Source organism: Parambassis ranga, chromosome 8, assembly GCF_900634625.1.
Source record: "Parambassis ranga chromosome 8, fParRan2.1, whole genome shotgun sequence".
Taxonomy (NCBI): Eukaryota; Metazoa; Chordata; class Actinopteri; family Ambassidae; genus Parambassis; species Parambassis ranga.
Genome location: NC_041029.1, coordinates 3,466,328 through 3,485,885, shown reverse-complemented (window position 1 = coordinate 3,485,885; position 19,558 = coordinate 3,466,328). Strand labels below are relative to the sequence as shown.

The 19,558-nt window shown below is 49.2% G+C and overlaps 3 protein-coding genes across 5 annotated transcripts; 1 reads left to right on the top strand and 2 right to left on the bottom strand.

The window, feature by feature from the left end:
- Nucleotides 1-1,001: 1,001 nt before the first annotated feature.
- clcn7 (chloride channel 7) lies at nt 1,002-11,723 on the bottom strand. 3 transcript variants are annotated; one of them, XR_003671043.1, is made up of 26 exons: nt 11,497-11,610; nt 10,260-10,337; nt 9,511-9,576; nt 8,136-8,201; nt 7,923-8,055; nt 7,010-7,119; nt 6,677-6,757; nt 6,535-6,597; nt 6,354-6,437; nt 6,173-6,266; nt 5,157-5,221; nt 4,950-5,066; nt 4,817-4,871; nt 4,678-4,738; nt 3,945-4,086; nt 3,625-3,718; nt 3,373-3,545; nt 3,210-3,261; nt 3,005-3,132; nt 2,795-2,880; nt 2,482-2,614; nt 2,239-2,298; nt 1,979-2,155; nt 1,814-1,894; nt 1,405-1,714; nt 1,002-1,363 (listed from the first exon to the last, which is right to left on the bottom strand). XR_003671043.1 is itself a non-coding variant. In XM_028411246.1 (25 exons), exons 1-25 carry the CDS (start codon nt 11,608-11,610, stop codon nt 1,628-1,630), a joined length of 2,400 nt encoding a protein of 799 aa, XP_028267047.1. In that variant the 5' UTR covers nt 11,611-11,723; the 3' UTR covers nt 1,002-1,627. The 3 variants fall into 3 exon arrangements, 2 of the variants coding, with proteins under 2 accessions (XP_028267047.1, XP_028267048.1); XM_028411246.1 differs by having other exon boundaries at nt 1,002-1,714; nt 11,497-11,723; XM_028411247.1 differs by lacking the exon at nt 10,260-10,337 and having other exon boundaries at nt 1,002-1,714; nt 11,497-11,723.
- A 499-nt stretch (nt 11,724-12,222) lies between these two features.
- ptx4 (pentraxin 4, long) lies at nt 12,223-14,165 on the bottom strand. The gene is made up of 4 exons (XM_028412088.1): nt 14,061-14,165; nt 13,768-13,946; nt 12,922-13,631; nt 12,223-12,851 (listed from the first exon to the last, which is right to left on the bottom strand). Exons 1-4 carry the CDS (start codon nt 14,163-14,165, stop codon nt 12,223-12,225), a joined length of 1,623 nt encoding a protein of 540 aa, XP_028267889.1.
- An 843-nt stretch (nt 14,166-15,008) lies between these two features.
- Nucleotides 15,009-18,724, top strand: slc2a6 (solute carrier family 2 member 6). Its single transcript, XM_028411280.1, has 8 exons — nt 15,009-15,417; nt 15,866-16,137; nt 16,208-16,304; nt 16,384-16,483; nt 16,560-16,753; nt 16,824-16,999; nt 17,068-17,354; nt 17,836-18,724. Exons 1-8 carry the CDS (start codon nt 15,364-15,366, stop codon nt 18,162-18,164), a joined length of 1,509 nt encoding a protein of 502 aa, XP_028267081.1. The 5' UTR covers nt 15,009-15,363; the 3' UTR covers nt 18,165-18,724.
- The last annotated feature ends 834 nt before the right edge of the window (nt 18,725-19,558 follow it).

Genomic DNA, 19,558 nt, shown 5'->3' with positions numbered 1-19,558 from the left:
AGTACAACCAAAAGGTGTAACTAAATGTCTGAAAAGTGAGACATCTTTAACAGTCTGTATTATTTTACCAAATCAAGCCTGCTAGCTACCAAATCCAGATGATTTGGTAGCTAGCAGGCTAACGTTAGCTAATGTTGCCCGCTGACTGTCACCAGAAGTTAAACCTGAGTCTTCAAATAATCTCAATAAAATAATGTTTGCTTATTACTGAGCTAACTATTTTTTGTAAATATAAAACGTATGGCTGTAAGAACTCGCCAAGCTAAGCTTACCCTGCTAGCAAATGTCATCCCAGGCTAAATATGTCAGCTGGCTAACCCCTTGCTGGCTTATATAATTTAAAAACATACTAAAGGGTTAATAAAATCCTAGTTGGCTACCTTTTGGTTTTAGTGTAGCATTACGAAGCTAATGTATGGAACAGTTTCTTCCTACAGACTGAAACAGGCAAAAAGAGGAGCGGTTAGCTTAGCATGAAGTTTGTACATAAGAGCAGCAGAAAAAACACGGAGCTACCAGCCTCTGGTGGTCAGCAGCACACGGAGGGAGACTGCAGGGTGAGGCTCAGAGGAGGATCAGGGGGAGGCTCAGGGTGAGGCCCAGGGTGAGGCTCAGGGTGAGGCTCAGGGGGAGGCTCAGGGTGAGGCCCAGGGTGAGGCTCAGGGTGAGGCTCAGGGGGAGGCTCAGGGTGAGGCCCAGGGTGACGAGGAGTCAGACTTCCAGACAGAAAACTTTTAGACTGACAAGCACAGCCACACAGGACAGGTGTAGTGATGCCATCTGTCCACCAGGTGGCAGCACCGTCCTGTTGTTTTTAACTAAAATGAGAAACGGGAGCTCTCTGTGGAGGAGGAGATGAGGATGACTGACAGTAAAGCTTCAGTTCTTCATCACTATCTTCTATCCTTACTTATTTTATTTTTTATGCCTGCGCTGTCTATTGTATTCTATTGATCTTATTGTGTTAACCGTGTAAACTGCTCAATATCCAAACACACCCGTTACCAAGAGATAAATGTAAACTTTATTCATTCACAAAAGGCGTTTCTGTGGTTATAAAATAGAGCAGAGTTTACATCCACGACTGTACAACAAAGCAGTAAAAACAAAGTGCAGACAGAGGAAGAAATGAACACTGACGACTGAGGAAATGTTAGACTGAAGCACTGATCCATCACATGAAGGGTTACATTCATTCTCAGGCCAAAGTGCAGACGATAAAAACATGTTCGTACCGTGTGTCTGACAGAGAGGAGGAGGAGAAGAGGAAGATCTGATTTCAGGGATGTAAAACCCAAACACGAGCCTGACCTGTACACTTTAAATTAAAACTATAAATAACAGCTCTCAGTGCAAAACAAACCTGTCAGTGACGGCGACAGACGACATCACAACGTCACTGACCAGACAGGAAACACGTGGACAGAACAGCTGATCAGGCCTCTGTCAGCCCGTCTGATCGGAGGCTCAGAGTGTGAGAAATATTAATGCGATTCTTCAGCACAGAAAGGTCTTCAAATCTACCAACCTAAGTAACAGAACCCAGTCGGCCATTGACAGTGTTCTGTGGGACTGCATAGAAGGTGAGGCATCAGGTGGTCAGAGAGAGTGTGTGGGTGTGTGTGTTCTATGTCTGAGCCAGCTGAAGCTCCTCCAGGCCATGTTTACCCAGGTGATATCTGGCCAGATCTTTCCTGGTCACCAGTCCGACCACCTGCAGCGCCACACAACAAAAAAAGCACCATGAGTGTGATCAGGCAACATAAGGAAGGTAACACACACACACCCACCCACACACACACACACACTTTACCCTGTTCACATCGTCCACCACCACCAGGTGTCTCAGTCCCAGCGCTCTGAACAGCTTGAACACACGAGGCAGAGAAGTTTCCTGTGGACAGAAGAGTTCAGCTTTACTTACACAAAACACCTGTGTGTGTGTGTGTGTGTGCGTGTGTGTGTGTGCGCGAGTTACCTGTGGCACAGTGTAAGGCGTGGGGTTCATGAATTCCGTCAGGTCCATCATACACTCCCTCTCGTCCTGGGACACGTGGATGCTCTGGATCGGGGGGAAGCGGGGGTAGGCGTCCCTGAAGTCCTTCAGCTGGAGCTTCCTGTGGGTCAGCCGGGACCGAGCCAGCTCCACAAACACCTGCAGGGAGAGAGGAGCAGCAGCTCACAGCGAGCCCTCTGTCTGAAGGATGTAAACGTGACGTCTGCTCTGTGGCTGCGTACCTTGTGTTTGAGGAGGACGATGAGCTGCGAGCGCAGGATGAGGCCGCACAGTTTGGCCGGCTGATCAGGAGCAGTGAAGATCAAAACACACATCATTATATCTGATTTAAAGTGATGACATGTTGCTGTAGCTAACAGGAAGTTAGCATCCTCTGTGTTTCACAAACAGCCAATAAGATTCCTCCATTGTCTTTCGGATTATAGCCGACAACATAATAATCATTGATCCAATCAAGACGTTACCTCATCGTTATCAGACACCTGCACGACGACCGGGAAGCCGTTGTGATTGGTCGACGTGTTGCTGAGTATGTCTACGATAGTTCCCACCTTCTCTATTCTGTTCAGGCAGGTGACTGGAGAACTCATCACTTCTCTGAGAAGACAGCGAGTAAGAGGAGGTGGTATGAAGAATGGGGCCTCAGTGCCAGAAGCTACAGCTCACAGCACCGACACAAACGTAAGCATGTCATCACTTTCCCTGAGGGGGGAGACAAAGGTCTGCTCTGCAGCTCAGGGAGGTAAGAATAACCCCAACCAGTCAGACTGGACCTACCTGGCCATCAGCCAATGGGAGGTGGCGGGAGCCTCCCAGTGCAGGAAGGGAACGCTCTGCAGCTTGATGTGGATGTCATACAAACCCTGAAAGAGGAAGAGACGTTCTACAGCAGTCTGAGTGTGTGTGTGTGTGTGTGTGTCTCTCTCTGTTTGGGTTTGTCTCTCTGTGTGTCTGTCTCTGTCTCTGAGTGTGTGCTGCTTCATTCACCTCTTCAAAGTAGTCTCCGACGATCTTTGCCGTCATGAGGACGAGCATGATGGGAAGGCCGTATGTGACGTTTCCTGTGGCCTCCACCATGATGACCGTCAGACTGAGAGTCATCCTTACGATGCCCCCTGCAGGGCGTTAGTGCGAATACTATTACAATCAACATGTATAAATAACAAAAAGGACCGATGATGATGTTACTGACCCAACTGAGCTGCAGCTCCGATCAATGCGTATTTTCCAGGGTCAGCCCAGATCTGTTACAAAGACAGCAGCTGTAACATTACTCTTTACTCAGCGCTTCATTCAAAGTACAGCATGTGTCCTCTAGGGTTTTGTTTTTCCTAATGTTGACGGCGTGCACTGACCGAGCCGTTGGAGGTGATGGTGGCGAGCATTATCCCGCACAGCCTCCCCCACGCCGCTCCGATCAGCAGGGACGGGATGAAGACTCCTGCAGAGACGGCCAGGCCGTACGTCCAGCACGCCAGGAAGAAGTACGTCAGCGTGAACAACCCCAGGGTCAGAGGGTTGTAGGTCCCTGAGAGACAGACAGACGAGGGGTGAGGATGCTGTGAGAGGACAGTCTGAGTCTCTGTGACCCCACGCCGGCCTTTTACCTGGCTGGTTGTGGAAGAGGCTGCGAACGCTCCTCTCAGGAAGGTTGAAGAAGGTTGTGGCCATGGAGTTATACTCGCCATCTGCACAGAACAGCTGCAGGTGCAGAGAACAGGATCAGAGCGACATATCTGCGGCCTCATAGCATGAAGATAACTATCAAACAGGAAGTGCTCACATCTGACATCACAGGAGGCCAAACACACACACACTCATGTCAAAGGTTACAGAAAATTTAAGCTGTTTACCACAACCATCAGTCTACATTACTGCTGTTAGCATGCTAACAGGGGGACACAGGGGTGTGTGGGTGTGTGTGTACCTGCAGTGGGTACTCCTCTGTGTGGTCCGGCCCCAGAGGCTGGCAGTCATTAGAGAAGTAGATCATAGTGAACGACACGGTTGCTGTCACTGCAGCGACCAGCATGGCCTCCATCACTTGTAAACATGGACGGTGAACGTATCTGACAAACAAATCACACGACATCAGTCACATGTCTTCAGTGCGGACTTTCCCCAGAGTTCTAAAAACAATCACATGGAAAACAAAGGCTGGCTGCCATGTTGTGTCTTCAGGCGATCGGACTGGAAGAGTTACTGTGACACAAACACAGGCCGACACTGGCAGGAAGGAGACGCTATTTATAGAGAGTGCCAGGACAGGTAACACTGCACACACACGAGCTGCACCATGACATCCTCTTCCATGAGCCCTCAGTAAGTAATGTGTGTTTAGAACCCTGTGATGGTGATGATCCACGACAGTTCTGAAGGGTCAGAGGGCAGAAAAGGACCAGGAGGGGTTAACTCTGCCCTGAGGACAGCTGAGGATCCGCCGGAAGGCTCAGGTGCTTCACTGATCCTACCTGCTCGACTGTTTTTACACTCCTCAATTTCACAATTCTGAGAAACTGCTCTAACACCCCACCCACTGTGTGAGAGTGAGAGACAGTACAGCATTCAGGACAGTGCTGTTTTTGGCGCACACACACACACACACAAAGCTTCATGTGATCCAAACCTTAGCTCAGTGTGTGTGTGTGTGTGTTCCTCACCTGATCCTGAAGATGGTCAGCCAGTAGTTGAGCACGTTGAACAGAGCGCCCAGCAGGCCACCTGCAGAGAAACACACACTCACATATAACTGCGATGCAGTGACAGCGTGCTGCCTCTGGAGGGTGGAACAGTGTTTACCGATGGCTCCCATGGCGATGAACAGGGGGATCTCATAAAGGTTGTAGGTCACACTCTGGAAAACAGACAGACATCTTTTATGTTGACCAAGAAGACAAACACTAAGATGAAACACGTATCAAGAGGTGCTCACGTCGCCTTCGAAGCGGCCGAAGTTGATGAGGCCGGGGTTGGAGAGGTCTCCTGGATTGTTGTGGTAGATGCTGAGGAAGAAGTTCAGAGTGAAGGTCGATATCATGGAGGCAAAGAACTGCAGGGAGGAAAAAGAGCAGAAACATTTTCATTTTATGTCTCGAACAGCCAGCTGATGATGTCAGCACACACAGGTCACATGACTTACGATCCTCCAGGTCAGCATCTGGTTCCAGAAAGAAGCTCCTTCCTCCAGAGAGAAGAGGACGCCACCTGAGCGGACCACACACAATCAGTCAGCTGACCCACCGATCATAAACTTCTTACTGTTAAACTCTGATAAACTGAGGTCATTGTTTTTGGGTCCAACCATCTCAGAACTAGATTATCTGATAACATTGTCTCTCTGGATGGCTTTACTCTGGCCTCCAGTACTCCTCCTCCGTAATATTGCTAAGATCAGGAGCATCCTCTCTCAGAGTGATGCTGAAAAACTCATCCATGCTTTTGTTACTTCTAGACTGGACTACTGCAGCTCACTATTGCCTGGATGTCCACATTATTGCATGAACAGCCTGCAGCTGATCCAGAAGGCAGCAGCTAGAGTTCTGACAGGAAGCAGCCAAAGGGATCATATCTCTGCTGTTCTAGCGTCTCTTCACTGGCTCCCAGTGGGCTCAAGAATAAACTTCTAAATCCTTCTCCTTACCTATAAGGCTCTACACGGACTAGCTCCATGATATGTGCAGGACCTGATAGTACCGTATGTTCCTAATAGAACAGTCAGATCTCAGAGTGCAGCTTTACTCTCATCTCTCTCTCATAAGATGAGCTCTTTATGTGGGAGTTTGACTAAAACTAATGACGTTTAGTGTACAAAGAGGTCTTTCTCCCAAGCAGCTGCCCCCCCCCCACCTCCACCACATCACACCATGCAGAGACAGCCTTCAGTCCTCTGAACACACACCCACCACATCACAACCAGGAAGAATACAACCATCATCAAACTTTCATCATGTTGATCCTAGCCCTCTGAGGTAGCTGTGTGTGTGTGTGTGTGTGTGTGTGTGTGTGTGTGTGTGCGTGTGTGTGTGTGTGTGTGTGTGTGTGTGTGTGTGTGCATGTGTGTGTGTGCCCTTTCAGCCACTAAACTCTGTGAACTCCTTCAGATTAATAACAAAGAGCGTTTTCATTCTGAGATTTAGTGCAGCTGCTGAGTTTTACCGACTGGAGCCCCGAAAGCAGCAGAAACTCCGGCAGCAGCTCCCGCAGACACGAAGTCCCGTTTCTCTGTGTCCCTCCGGAAGTATTCAAAGATCTACAGACACACACACACACAATTAAACATCACTGTATTTCTAAACAGGATCCAAACACACATGCAGCAGACACAGCTCTCACTGACCTTGAAGTCTCTCTTTAGTGAGGTGCTCCGGCCCTGTGACACTCCTGCAGCCACCACAGCACCGGAGTGAATCATGGGACCTTCCTGAAGGATTGTGGGTAAGAACAAAACACAGGACATGTGTGAGAGAAGTAAAACAACAGACAGCAGGTGGCATGATCACAGACTGGATCGTCTTTACCTTCCCAACAGCAAGACCTCCGACCACAGAGCAGATCACCCCGCACACCTTCACTACCAGCGTCTGCACACGACACACACAGCATGTAAACACAGCTCCTCACACGTTTCATGTAGTGTGTGTGTTCGTGTGTTCTCCGTACCTTCAGTCGTACCACTCTGGGAATCTTGACTCCGTTCAGAAAACATTTAATCTGAGGGATGCCGCTTCCTGCAGCGATGGGCTGAAACACAGGCTTACTGTTACCAAAGCTGCTCACTTTCAGAAGGAAACACACAAAAGTCTGAGAATGAGAGCCATAAAAGCCTCTGATGAGGACCGGAACAGAGAGGAGGCAGACCAACTACCTCTCACTTCCATGTTGGTGATGAAAAGCTTCTTGAAAGCCCACTCTTACTCTTGAGGAATGTCATTAAAGCCACAGAACAGGAACGAAAACCCAGACCACTTGAAGCCCTTCTGCTTTCAGTCTTACCTCGAAAAACGCCACGATGATGGCTCCCATCATGACGATGGCGGAGTTCAGGACTGCCCAGAGGATCAGAGAGATGGAGAGTCCTCCCACCTCTGTGAACTTCTCAATGTCTGACAGATCAGAGTGAAGGAAGGCGAAGGCTGAAGCCCGTCAGCACGCAGACGACACATGACCCAATAAAGCAGAGCTTCACAGAGGACAGAAGCTGAACACTCTGACATCATGAGGTCAAACATGAGAAACCAGTGAGGTCTGACGTTTGAGACAGCTACAGGAGGAAACCACAAGCCCACCATCATCCAGCACCTGAGCTACACTCTCAGACTGACACCTCTTCAACGAGGAGGAGGAGGAGCCAACAGGGCGTCACTGTGGAGGTCAAAGAGGAGCTCTGACATCAACAACAGCTGCGTAGGAGGTTCTCTAAAACCGCCTGAGCCAGCTCATAAATCATCACTTATATATTCAGACAATAACACAATACCTTAGCAGCCATGTGGAAATAAATCTGTTCTTCAAAGGAGGAAGAAACTGACTCTGCTCATAAAACTTTGAGGAACTCTAGCTGCTAGAGTTCCTCAAAGTTCCTCAGAGTCTAAAACTACAGACTGCTGCTATCGCCCCACCTCTGACTCATCTCTTCAACCTAATGCTGGTCACAAACTGTCCTTCTCCTGTTTAAAGGTGGAGATCCAACAGCTTTAAATAATTATAAACCAATGATTTCTCTCTAAAAACATCTGACCTGAGATTCAGTCTGATTACAGCCTTCGTTCCCATGACCTGTCTGTTCTGAAAGTTCAGTCTGAGCCGGGGACGGAGGCTCTTCACTCTGCAGCACCCGCCAAGTCTTGGCTAGGACCAAATGAGTCTCTCCTGGTGAAATAAAGTTTGAAAACAACTTGAAGGATACTCTCTTTGACCACATGGAACTTGATCCGAGCCAGCTGCTCCACCCCGATGTCAATGAAGCAGGCGATGAGTCCGGTCAGGAGGCCAATCAGACCGCAGATGACCCAGCGGCTGATCTCCAGGCAGCGGAAACCCTGAAGACACCAGAGGAAGGCGAAGGGCTTAACCACGCTGACAGAACATGAAGGCAGGCCGCCGTCACAGCTCCACTCACCATGTAGCTCATCCTCCTCTCCTCCTCTAGGAACAGCTGGTTTTCGATGTTATCATAGTCCAGACTCTGCAGGGAGAAGCGGCACAAAGCTCCTTTAACCCCTTCCACCCCAAGCCCATTTTTAAGGCATCAGCTTGAAAATGACATGCCCAAAATGAATTGAGTATATCTTAGCAACCACTAGGTGTATTTGAATACTTTTGGTGTCATAATAAAGGGGACACCTGGACAGTGCCTCTGGCTCTTTGTAAATTAAGATGGCACAAAGCAGACATTTTTAAAGGTCTTAAAATTTAATGAACCAAACTATATATTTCACTTTTAAGTCACTATTGGTGTTCATCACTTCTATTTACATCCGTTTTCAGTTGTATACATACATTATTACACATCTATAGGTTATAACAGATGTATAAAGCAGATAGACACGCCCACCTAATGCTAAGCTAATACCTTGTCAAATATGCAGGCTCATAACTTCACAATAGACAGGTTGATTAGGGTGATTGACACCTCTATCAAAAGGTCAGAACCAATAGATTTGACAGGTAGTAGTAATATTAGTGCTAGACTCACCAATGACCAGCCACATGGAAGAAAATGCATTTTATGCTAAACAACCATTGATACATTCTCCCCCCAAAAAAGTCCTCCACAAACATAATAAATGTCTAATCCTAATATTTTTAGTCATGTTGGTCTATCTGAACCAAGCATGTATTGCCCTCAAATATGACTTTTTATTGCAAATTTACAGAAGAAAGACAGAACTTTTTGTAACTCGTGATTTTTTACTTTTATATTCTTTATATTCTAATTTACCAAATATTTATAATATAGCAAAACAACTGTAACAGAGTCAATTGGTAAAGTCTCAGCTTTCATATGACACCTTGTTTGTTTGTGTGACTTGAAGTATCACAGAGCTGGCAATAAGAATGTGGCAAGAGGGTCGACTTTGATATGAGAGTTTTATTTTGATGAGTGATAATTGATGTGCATGGTGTTGAAGTTATGTTTGATGTGTGTAAATATGGCTTATATGTGCTTGTAGTAGAGTTTCTCCTGTTTAATTTGATATGCAATATGATTATTTTTTTACATGGTTAGTACAGTGTTATATAGCTTTTATTTTTTGGGTGCATGAAAAAGCCCCCAAATGGGTCCCTTTGAGTAGAAAGGGTTAAACATCCTGTTCCCTCAAACACACACTGCCTAACATCGTTATAGAGCTGTAGCTTTAGAGAAACAGCACTGTGTGTGTCCTGCTGGATCAGGTGGACTGAGGAAGAAATGATCATAAACATCATCTTTCTATGGGTTTCCTGTTTTGAGCTCCCTCAGCTGCCGTAGTTATTCAGTAGTTTGCTTTTACCTCGTACTTGAGTGACAGCAGCTTCTCATTGTGTGGGATCTCTTTGGGCCGCCCCCTCAGAGAGTCCTGCAGGGACACACATATGAACACAACATCAACACACAGGCACTGTGACCTCTGACCTCTGACCTGTACCATGTGAGGCAGCTGAAAACCAAACGAGCGACGTCAAACATGTCAGATGCAGGCGGACATTCCAAAAGACACAAGAACATGGAAACAAGATGAAGCAGCAGAAACTGAAGCTGTGGTGGAGGAAACGCTGCTCCACATCAGCCGTGCACTCACAGGCCGTCTACAACACATCCACATGCAGCGTTAACTGTGCAGTCACATGCACGGCGTCACATTCCCACTAGAAAACAGACATGGAGGGAGACAAATGTGACGTCCAATCAGATACTGGCATCAGGGACACGGCCCCGATGGAGCTGATTGAGCTTTAGTTCCCGATTATTCTGACTGTAAGAGAGCCGAGGATGAAGCTGCCATTTATTACAGGAGGATGTAAGAACACACAGCATCAGCTCGTCCTGTGACGGCGGAAGACCAACGTGTGTGTGTCGGAGGAAAACACAGCTTTAACCCAGGCTGCCTCTCACAGACAAGAACCAAACTGAATGTGAATCGCTGCTCTTCGATGATGTTTCATTGATTATTGTTCTAATAAAGTGATGGCTGGACTGATAACAGCATCAGACACACAGACACACAGACAGACAGACAGCGTGGCGACGTTTGGACTTTACCTCATCTGATGTTATCTCCTCTTCCAAATCCACCGTGCTCAGTCTGCCTATCTGAAATAAAGAGCCTCGTCCAGACAGCTACAGACACCACAGACAGAGATACAGAAGGGTGTGTGTCTGTGATGCTTTTATAACACAGATGTTTTTGCTTCAAGAACTCATTAAAAAGCATAAAAGTCTTTACACTGAAAAACAAAACACGTCAGCTTAAATGATCATTTCTGCAGATTTGACTAAATCTTTATTTTGTGAAGCAGATTTTAGGTGCACGATGTGTCCTGGACTTCAGATTCTTCAGATAAAAGGTGCTTGTTTTACTTGATGTTTGTCACTTCCTGGAAAAACAGAAAATATTGATGACTCATCCTGCACTCAGGGACAAGTTTAAATTTAGCATCTCTCCTGCATCATCACGATCGTCCTCGATAACATTCCACAGCTGTACGTGAGAGCAGACGTTTCTCACGGCCGTCCTCCATGTTGAGCGAGGAGCCTTCCTGCTTATAAAAACACCTACACACGTACCGCAGGCTGATGGGTGGAGCCTGTTTTGGGCCTTTGGGGCCGACCAATCAGAGCAGACCTGGCTCCCTCTCTGTTAGGACATAAACACCTGTATTTCTGCTGTAAAGCTTGACAGTTTAATAAGAGGGTCTACGTCTACAGCCTCTAGTGGACACTAAAGGAACTGCAGCTTTCAGGAGCAGGTGTTGCTGTCATGAAAACAAATGTTGTGTTTTCATTCAACCTCCCCTGAATAAAAGGTTAATGACTCCACAGAGGGTAACCAATCACAGAGCAGCGGGCTGACTTCCTCCTGACAGACAGGAAGTGCCTGACCTGTCCTACTGGAAAACAGGAAGCTGGACTTTATGGTGCATTTCCGAGCTGTCCACATACAGCTGCTGCCATGATTATTCATCACACCGTTAACCCTGAGATCAGCAGGGCTGAACATGCACCTGGACGCGTCACAGATCACCTGAGTCACGTGGTGTCTGTCACGTTATCTGCTCATTTAAATAAGTCTGATGTGAACCAGTCTAGTCTAATGCTGACCGTCATGTCTGTGATCAGCAGTAATTAGATTACTGTCCCGGTCACAAACAGCGCGTGGGGACAGAGTGAGGCCGTGGATGCGTTAAAATCATCATTCAGAACTCAACATGCAGCTTTAAAACCTCGCAGCTTCATAAAAACAAACCGTCAGCTCCGTTAGCCGCCATGCTAGCCCTACCTGTCTGGAGGGTCTGGGCTGCTCGGAGCCGTTCAGCAGCGGCGTGCCCTCCCCGGCCTGCCCGAACTCATCGGTTCGGCTGGACCAGGACACTTTCTTGGTGATGTTCGCCATGTCGGTCCCGCTAACGGCCAGTCAGACGCTTCATTAACGGCAGCTGTTTGCGGCTCAGAGTCTTCCTCATCTCCCCATCGTCACTCCTGCAACTCGTGACGCTTTGTAAGGCTCGCGTGCGAGGACAAAAATAAGCGGCGGCGCGATGGATGCTGGGAGATGAAGTTTTACTGTGTGTCAGCGCTGTGCCGTCATATTGTTCTACCATGTTTTTATTTTGTTATTACCTTAACATAAATTACATCTAATCATTGTGATGGAATTATTATTATTATTATTATTATTATTGAGTAGTTTAGACCAGTATCTTAAAACTGTTAATTACTACACCTAAATCAACAGATTTGAAGTTATATAAATAAATAAATATTACTGATGTCTCAGATCAAAGAGCAAAGACAGGAGAGTTTATTCATGTAAAACTTACTTTTATTGATGTTCCAGAGGAATGTTTACTGACGCTGTCTCATACATCATATGGTTCATATCCAGAGAAACAGCCTGATGGTGTTTCCTGCTGCTTTACTTTAATATCAGTAAAAACAGGACAATCATTAAACTGTGGCCTCTCTAATGCTTCCAAAGAACAAACAAAAGTCTGATTTTACTCCTTTAGGCAGCACAGTTCTCCAAACACTCACATCCCACCTCCTGCACCTCCCCATGCACCTCCTTTATGTCCTCCATGCCCAGCACCACTCCTCTTGGGACTCCTCTGCCCTCTGCCACCCCCTCCACCTCTGATGGGCTCAACACCCGGTTCCAGAGCCTGAACCCTGACATCTGCCCAGCAAAACCCTCTGCAGGGTCAAAGCCCCCGCCGACAGAGTCCTGCTCCTGCCCCAGCACCACAGACCCTCCTCCGGGAATCTCCCACCCCCTCCTGAAGCCAGAGCCTGAGGAGGAGAGGCGGCCATCGCTGTAGTGCCAGAACTGGCCCTGGATAGAGGACCAGAGGACACAGAGGTGGTGCCAGCGGGGGTCCCGAAAAGACACAGAGAGACGACGATAGACGGGGTCTCCAATGACAAAGTCCAGGGAGGCAGAGGAGGACCCATACAGGACTAGCTGGTTGTCGTTGTGTTCTGTGGCGTAGGAGAGCAGTGTGCCGAAGCGGGAAGCCTCCACATGGAGCCACAGACAGACAGACAGCTCAGCAAGGTCGGGGAGGGTCTGGGTGAAGGTGACGTAGTTCTCTGCAGAGGCCGAGGGGAACAGCAGCATGGAGTCCACGTTACAGACTGTGGACAGAGGAGACAGGTCAGTCTGTAGAACATTTGGCCCTATAACCCAGAAGCTGCTGTTACTCACGGGTTGCTTCCCTCCGAGGAGTGCGCTCTGCTGGGATTTTGTGCCCCGCAGGAACCTGCAGGAGGTTTTGGATGACTGAAGACTGTGGGTCACTTCTGTCCTCTCCTTCATCCCACCTGCTCGTTCTGGACTCAGGGAGGACAGGTGGGGCCTTTAGCCCAGTCTGGTTCTGTGTGTCAGCATGGGGAGAAGCCTGAGACTGCTGCTGGGTTGGACTGGGTGTCTGGCCCTGGCGTTCAGGGCTCAGGGAGTAAAGTCTCGATCTCTGTGCTTTTGAGCGCTTGGGCTGGTATGCTGCGTGGTACTGATGATCTGTCGGGCTTCGGCTGTCCAGAACCCGTCCAGGCCTTGCTCCTCTCCGGTGGGGATCAAAGGTTTTCTGTGGAGCGAGGTTGGAGCTGACCATCCCTGGTCTGCTGCTCTGCAGGATGTCACTGAGCCGGCCCTCCACCCGGGTCACTCGCAGGGCCTGGTTCTTCAAGGACTCCTGTAACCCTTTCAGTCCGACAAGGAGCTCATCCCGCTGCACCTGGAGCTCGGCCAGCCTCTCCTCCTGGCTCTGGAGCTCCAGGGTGAGGTTGGAGATGTCCAGGCTTGGGTCAGGGTCCAGTTTGTGTGTGTGATGACAGTTCTCCCTCAGGATCCTCTCCATCAAAGCCAAACGAACCTCCATCTGTGAGTTCTTCTTCTCCAGCTTCCGACTCCACCGCCTGAGCTCATCAACAGTTAAAATACAGAGCCTCACTCAGCTGCTTCCAGATGTTTTTCCATCAGAATACAACAGAGACCAGCCCACACACACACGCACACACACACACACACACACACACACAGACACTATCTGACCTGAGAGCTTCCACCTCCTGTGTTGTGCTGTGCTTCAGGTGTTCCAGGTCATGTGACACATGCTGATAATGATCATTCAGAGCCTGAACGTGACCCTCCAGCAGCCGTGAGGAGTTCCTGTTCTGTTCCAGGACCAGCAGGTCCAAACGGGCCTGCATTAGCGCCTGAAACTGAAGGAACTAACAGGGACAGAATCAGACCGCGGCCTTCACAGAATCAAAACAGAACCACAGACAACGTGTGGAAGAGGAGAGCAGCAGCTGCTGCCTCCATCACTCCACAACAACACTGACCTGCTGGTTGAGTCTCCGAAGTTTCTGAGTCGTCGGATCGACTTTCTGCACCGTCACACACAGCAGCTGCAGCAGCTGAACCACCAGCCAGAACCAGCGAGCCATCCTGAGGCTGCTCATGGTGCAGTGGAGCTGGGATAGGTCTGCTGGAAATCTGCGTGTCTGTGTGGAGGTGTGGAGGAGAAGGCTTGGTGGAAAGAAGGTTGGTCCTCATCCACACTATGTACACACACAGAGACACACAGACACACACACAGAGCGAGAGAGAGAGACACACACACAGAGACACACACACAGAGAGACAAACACAGACATACACACAGAGCGAGAGAGAGAGACACACACACACACACAGAAACAAACAGACACACACAGACAGAGAGCGAAAGAGAGAGAGAGAAAGACACAAACACACAGAGACACACACACACACACACACACACACACAGACAAACACAGACATACACACACACACACACTGGGGAGCTGAGAGGAAATGCAGATGTATTTTCCAGGTACAGAGGTTCTGTGGGTCTCACTGTTTCAGTCATAAACATGTAGATGATGAAGAAGTTTATTCAGAGCTTTCAGTAACTTTAAGGTTTCATTTACAAATAAGTTTTATCTGAAAAAGTTTATATATATGTGTGTGTGTAGATGTTTGTGTGTGTAGGTGTGTGTATACATGTGTGTGTGTGTGTGTGTGTAGATGTTTGTGTGTGTGTGTGTGTAGGTGTGTGTGTGTGTGTATACATGTGTGTGTGTGTGTGTGTGTGTGTGTGTGTGTGTGTGTGTGTGTGTGTGTGTATACATGTGTGTGTGTGTAGGTGTGTGTGTGTGTGTGTGTGTGTGTATACATGTGGGTGTGTGTACAGTCAGTAAATCTCGTGGTGCAGAGGAAGCAGCAGTCTGTACTTTCCTCTTCCTCCTGATTCAGCCCCTGCTCTCCTTCTTCTGCTTTTTCTCTGTGAATGAACCAATCCTGGAAACACTTGGCCGACCCTCCTTCTGCTTTCATGAAGATTCATCCTGTGACAGAGATGGGCATTGATCGAGTCAATCATCAATACTTCAGCCAGTGTTGTGTGTCTGTGTGCTGCTCAGAGCGGGGCCTAGCTACAGCCTCTGGTGTGGAAGTGGGCAGAACACTTTCAGTTCTGTTCTGACTTGCGTGTCCTCCCGGTCACCTCGGTCAGTGTCACTGTGCTGGCCGGAGTTTCCTGAGCTGCTCACACACTGAACGGACGTGACTGTGGCTGCTTTCTGACTTTTTGACTGCATCTCAGACGACTCTGCTGCGAACATGGATGAAAAGACTCCGCTGCTGAGGAGACGAGCGCCCACGTCAGGATCCACGGTCAGAAACGCTGCTCTGATTTTAGCTTATCAGTGAGTGAGCCTGTGATTGTTTGATCTGATATCAGCAGTAAGATCAATTCTGTGTGTCCAATGACTGAATACTGTAACAATCACACACGACTCCTGATGGTTCATCCATCAGGTCTAAACGTGCAGCGGAGCTCCATCACAGCCAGAGGACAGAAAGTCATCGCTGTGTTAGGAGATGTTTGTCTGAAGTGTGGTCACAATGCAATTGTGTGTCTCTGTGTCGCTGTGGTCAGGTCATCTTAAGTCACAAAGTGTCCACAAAGGAGTTACTGTGTGGACAGGAGTATGTCCCCTGAGGTGACCTTTGACCTCTAACTGTAAACAAATGTTTCTGAACTCTCTCGCCTGTGCTGACGCAGCACTTCCTGTCTGAGGTGTGGTGTTTTATTTACTCCTAAATGTGTCTCATGTCTCAGATCAGTAACTCCAGGCTCTTCCTGGCCGTGTTCTCAGCCGTCCTGGGGAACTTCAGCTTCGGGTACTCTCTGGTCTACCCGTCTCCCGTCCTGCCGAAGCTCAGAAACCCTGAAGCCGACCCTCGGGTCAGGATGGGAGTGGAGCAGGCCGCCTGGTTCGGCTCCATCTACTCTCTGGGAGCGGCGGCGGGCGGGCTGGGCGCCATGGTGCTCAACGACAAGGTGGGACGGAAGATGAGCATTATGATGTCAGCGGTGCCATCGACAGTCGGGTCAGTAGCAGCGTTCCGACCTCAGGCTGGGTCCTGAAGCACTGTGACTTAAGCTACATGTGTGTCCCAGGTACATGATGATGGGTGGAGCTGTGGACTTGTGGATGCTCCACATCGGCCGTTTCTTGACTGGTGTTGCTGGGGGAATGACCGCAGCATCTATCCCTGTAGGTTACCATGGTTACACAGACGCCACTGTAGTCGGGTTTCATGTCTGAACTGACGATGAGTGTTTGTGTGTTTCAGGTTTACATCTCAGAGATTTCCCACAAAGCAGTGCGAGGTGCTCTGGGCTCCTGCCCTCAGATCACCGCCGTGTTTGGAGCTCTGGCGCTCTACGTCCTCGGTAGGAGCTGAGCCGCTCACCCTGTCCATCCGTCCTCTGGTCCTCGTCCTCTTACATGTGTCCCCGTGGTGTGCAGGTCTGGTGCTGCCGTGGCGGTGGCTGGCTATAGCAGGGGAGGTGCCCGCTCTGCTGATGGTGGTGCTGTTGGCCTTCATGCCCTCCTCTCCCCGGAGGCTGCTCTCCCTTGGCCGGGCGCAGCAGGCTGAGAAGGCGCTCCGCTGGCTAAGAGGGCGTCAGTACGACACGGAGGTGGAGCTCAGCGCCATACAGGTACACCACCTGAGCGGTCGCTGTGATGTCATCAGGTGTGCAGGAATTACAGTGTTTGCTTTATCTGCAGCGCAGCATTGACACACAGACTAAAGTCACATGGTCCCAGCTGGCCACGCCCAATTACTACCGACCAATCCTGATCTCGGTGGTGATGCGTTTCCTGCAGCAGATGACGGGCATCACGCCGATCCTGATCTACCTGCAGCCCATCTTCGCCCAGAGCAACGTGTCCCTGCCGCCCAGGTTCCACATCTGACGTGAGCTCACGCTGCTGGAATCCGACGCTCTGCTAACCACTCTGTATCCCTCAGGTACGACGCCGCCATCGTGGGCGTGGTCCGCCTCTTTTCTGTGGCCCTGGCAGCCATTTTGATGGACAGGGCGGGACGTAAAGCCCTGCTGTACACGTCCAGCATGCTGATGTTCGTGTCCACACTGACCCTCACCATGATCTCCCACACCACGCCCTGCCCTCCAGGCCCCGCCCCTCCAAACACCACAGCGCTTGACTACAGCCACCATGTTGGAATCACTTTGCAGGCCGGCGACCAGGCGGCGGGCCTCCTCCCTCTCATCAGCACCATGGTCTTTATATTTGGTGAGTGGAAATCTTTGAATCTGATTGGTCATTTGGAGGTGCTGTTCTTTCTGTCAATGAAAGACAAGAAATGAAGCCACCTTCATCATCACCAAGGTCTTCATCACGGTCAGGAAGCTGTTGCTGTCTGGTTTCTTCTTGTCTCCTGTCAGGACATTAGAACATCAGATGATGTTTCGGGTCATATCTCTGCAGAAACACAGGAAATTCCACACTGTTAGCATTTAGCTCAGAGCAGCTGTGCCTCCAGAGCAGCTGTGCCTCCAGAGCAGCTGTGCCTCCAGAGCAGCTGTGCCTCCAGAGCAGCTGGTTTGTTGGCACCCGTCCTCCTCAGCTGGTTTCTGGGCAGAGGTTTAATAACCTGTCGGACATGTTTCCTGTTTTTGCAGACCTTTGTCTTTACAAACATGCTGAGGCCTGCAGTGTCCTCAGGTCCTGTCAGCTGATCGTCCTGTCACTGTGCTTTATTGTCATCTCCTAGGATACGCCATGGGATGGGGCCCGATCACATGGCTGTTGATGTCAGAGGTGCTGCCGCTGGTTGCCAGGGGCGTGGCCTCGGGCTTGTGCGTTACAGTCAGCTGGCTGACGGCCTTCATGCTCACTCACCTCTTCACACACCTGGTGGACAAGTACGGCCTGTTCGCGCCCTACCTGGGTTTCACTGTGGTGTGCGTCCTCTGCCTGCTCTTCAACGCCGTGTGCATCCCGGAGACCCGGGGCCGCTCGCTGGAGGAGATCGAGAACTACTTCAGGACGGGACGCACATTCACCATCACCAGGAGTCAGTCCACTGTGCAGTCCCACTGAGGGCCGCGCACAGTCGCACACAACCACACAATCTGCTCACATGACTGGCTATTGATCACAGAGATCCTCCTCAAACAGCCGACAGCTACAGACGTTTGTCTGTGGTTCATTTGTCTTGTGATCAGCTGAGGGACAGACATCATCTGACAGCATCTGCTCCTGGTGGAGGTTCAATCAGACCGAGCCCGAGGGTTTAGATCAATGAGTCTTCATTTCTTTCTGAATGATTGTGTTTCCTGAGATGTGCAGTGTGAGGCCATGTTACATTGAAGTGGTGTTTTTGTGGACCTGCAGTGACACACACAGTGTTGTTACAGCTGCTGGTGTGTGTTCCTTCTTTAATCAAAGTATTTTTCTTCCTGTTTCGATTAATTCTTAATTATTAGACTTTTATGTTAACATCAGTGTCATATTTATATCCATTATTACAAACTGCAGGAACATCTGCAGCTGAGCTGAGCTGCTCTCTGCAGCTTTAAGTCCTCAGTTATATCTTGTATGTAGAGCTTCAGGCCACAGCTGTATAAACATTTATTATAATAAAGAGAAGTTTGTCTGTCTGTCATCTGTCTGTTTGAATTAAGTTGAATTTCGGCACTGACTCTGTGATCAGGAACAAGACTTCAGAACTGATCAACACACTAGAAACTCTCTCTCTCACACACACACACACTTAAATGGAATGTAAAAAAAACAGGGATTGGTCTATTTTCTGGAATGTTGCTCTTCTGGACCATCAAAACACACACACACATATATCTCACCCAGCTGACATCATGCGACACACCCCACTCCCTCTCTCAGTCTCACACACAGTGGTTCTGCATGTTTCTTGGATTCAGGTTAACCCTTCCCCTCCCTCTGAGCTCCTTCTCATCACACATTCAGTGACCAGCAGCAGAAAAATGTGGTTCAACCGGCCGCTGTGAAAACAGATACACATCTGTACAGTGCTGTCACCACGGCGACGCACAGCAACCGCACTGCTCCTGTGAGCTATGTGGTGGGTATATCATCCATCCATCCACCCATTGATCCATCCATCCATCCATCCATCCATCCACCTATCCATCACCCACCCACCCACCCATCCATCCATCCATCTATCCATCCATCCACCCATCCATCCATTCATCCACACATTGATCCACCCACCCACCGATCCATCCATCCATCCATTCATCCACACATTGATCCATCCAACCATCCATCCATCCATCCATCCATCCATCCATCTACCCATCCACCTATCCATCCATCCAATTATCCACCCATTTATCCATCCAACCATCTACCCATCCATCCATCCACCCATCCATCACCCACCCACCCATTGATCCATCCATCCATCCATTCATCCACCCATTTATTCATCCAACCATCTACCCATCCAT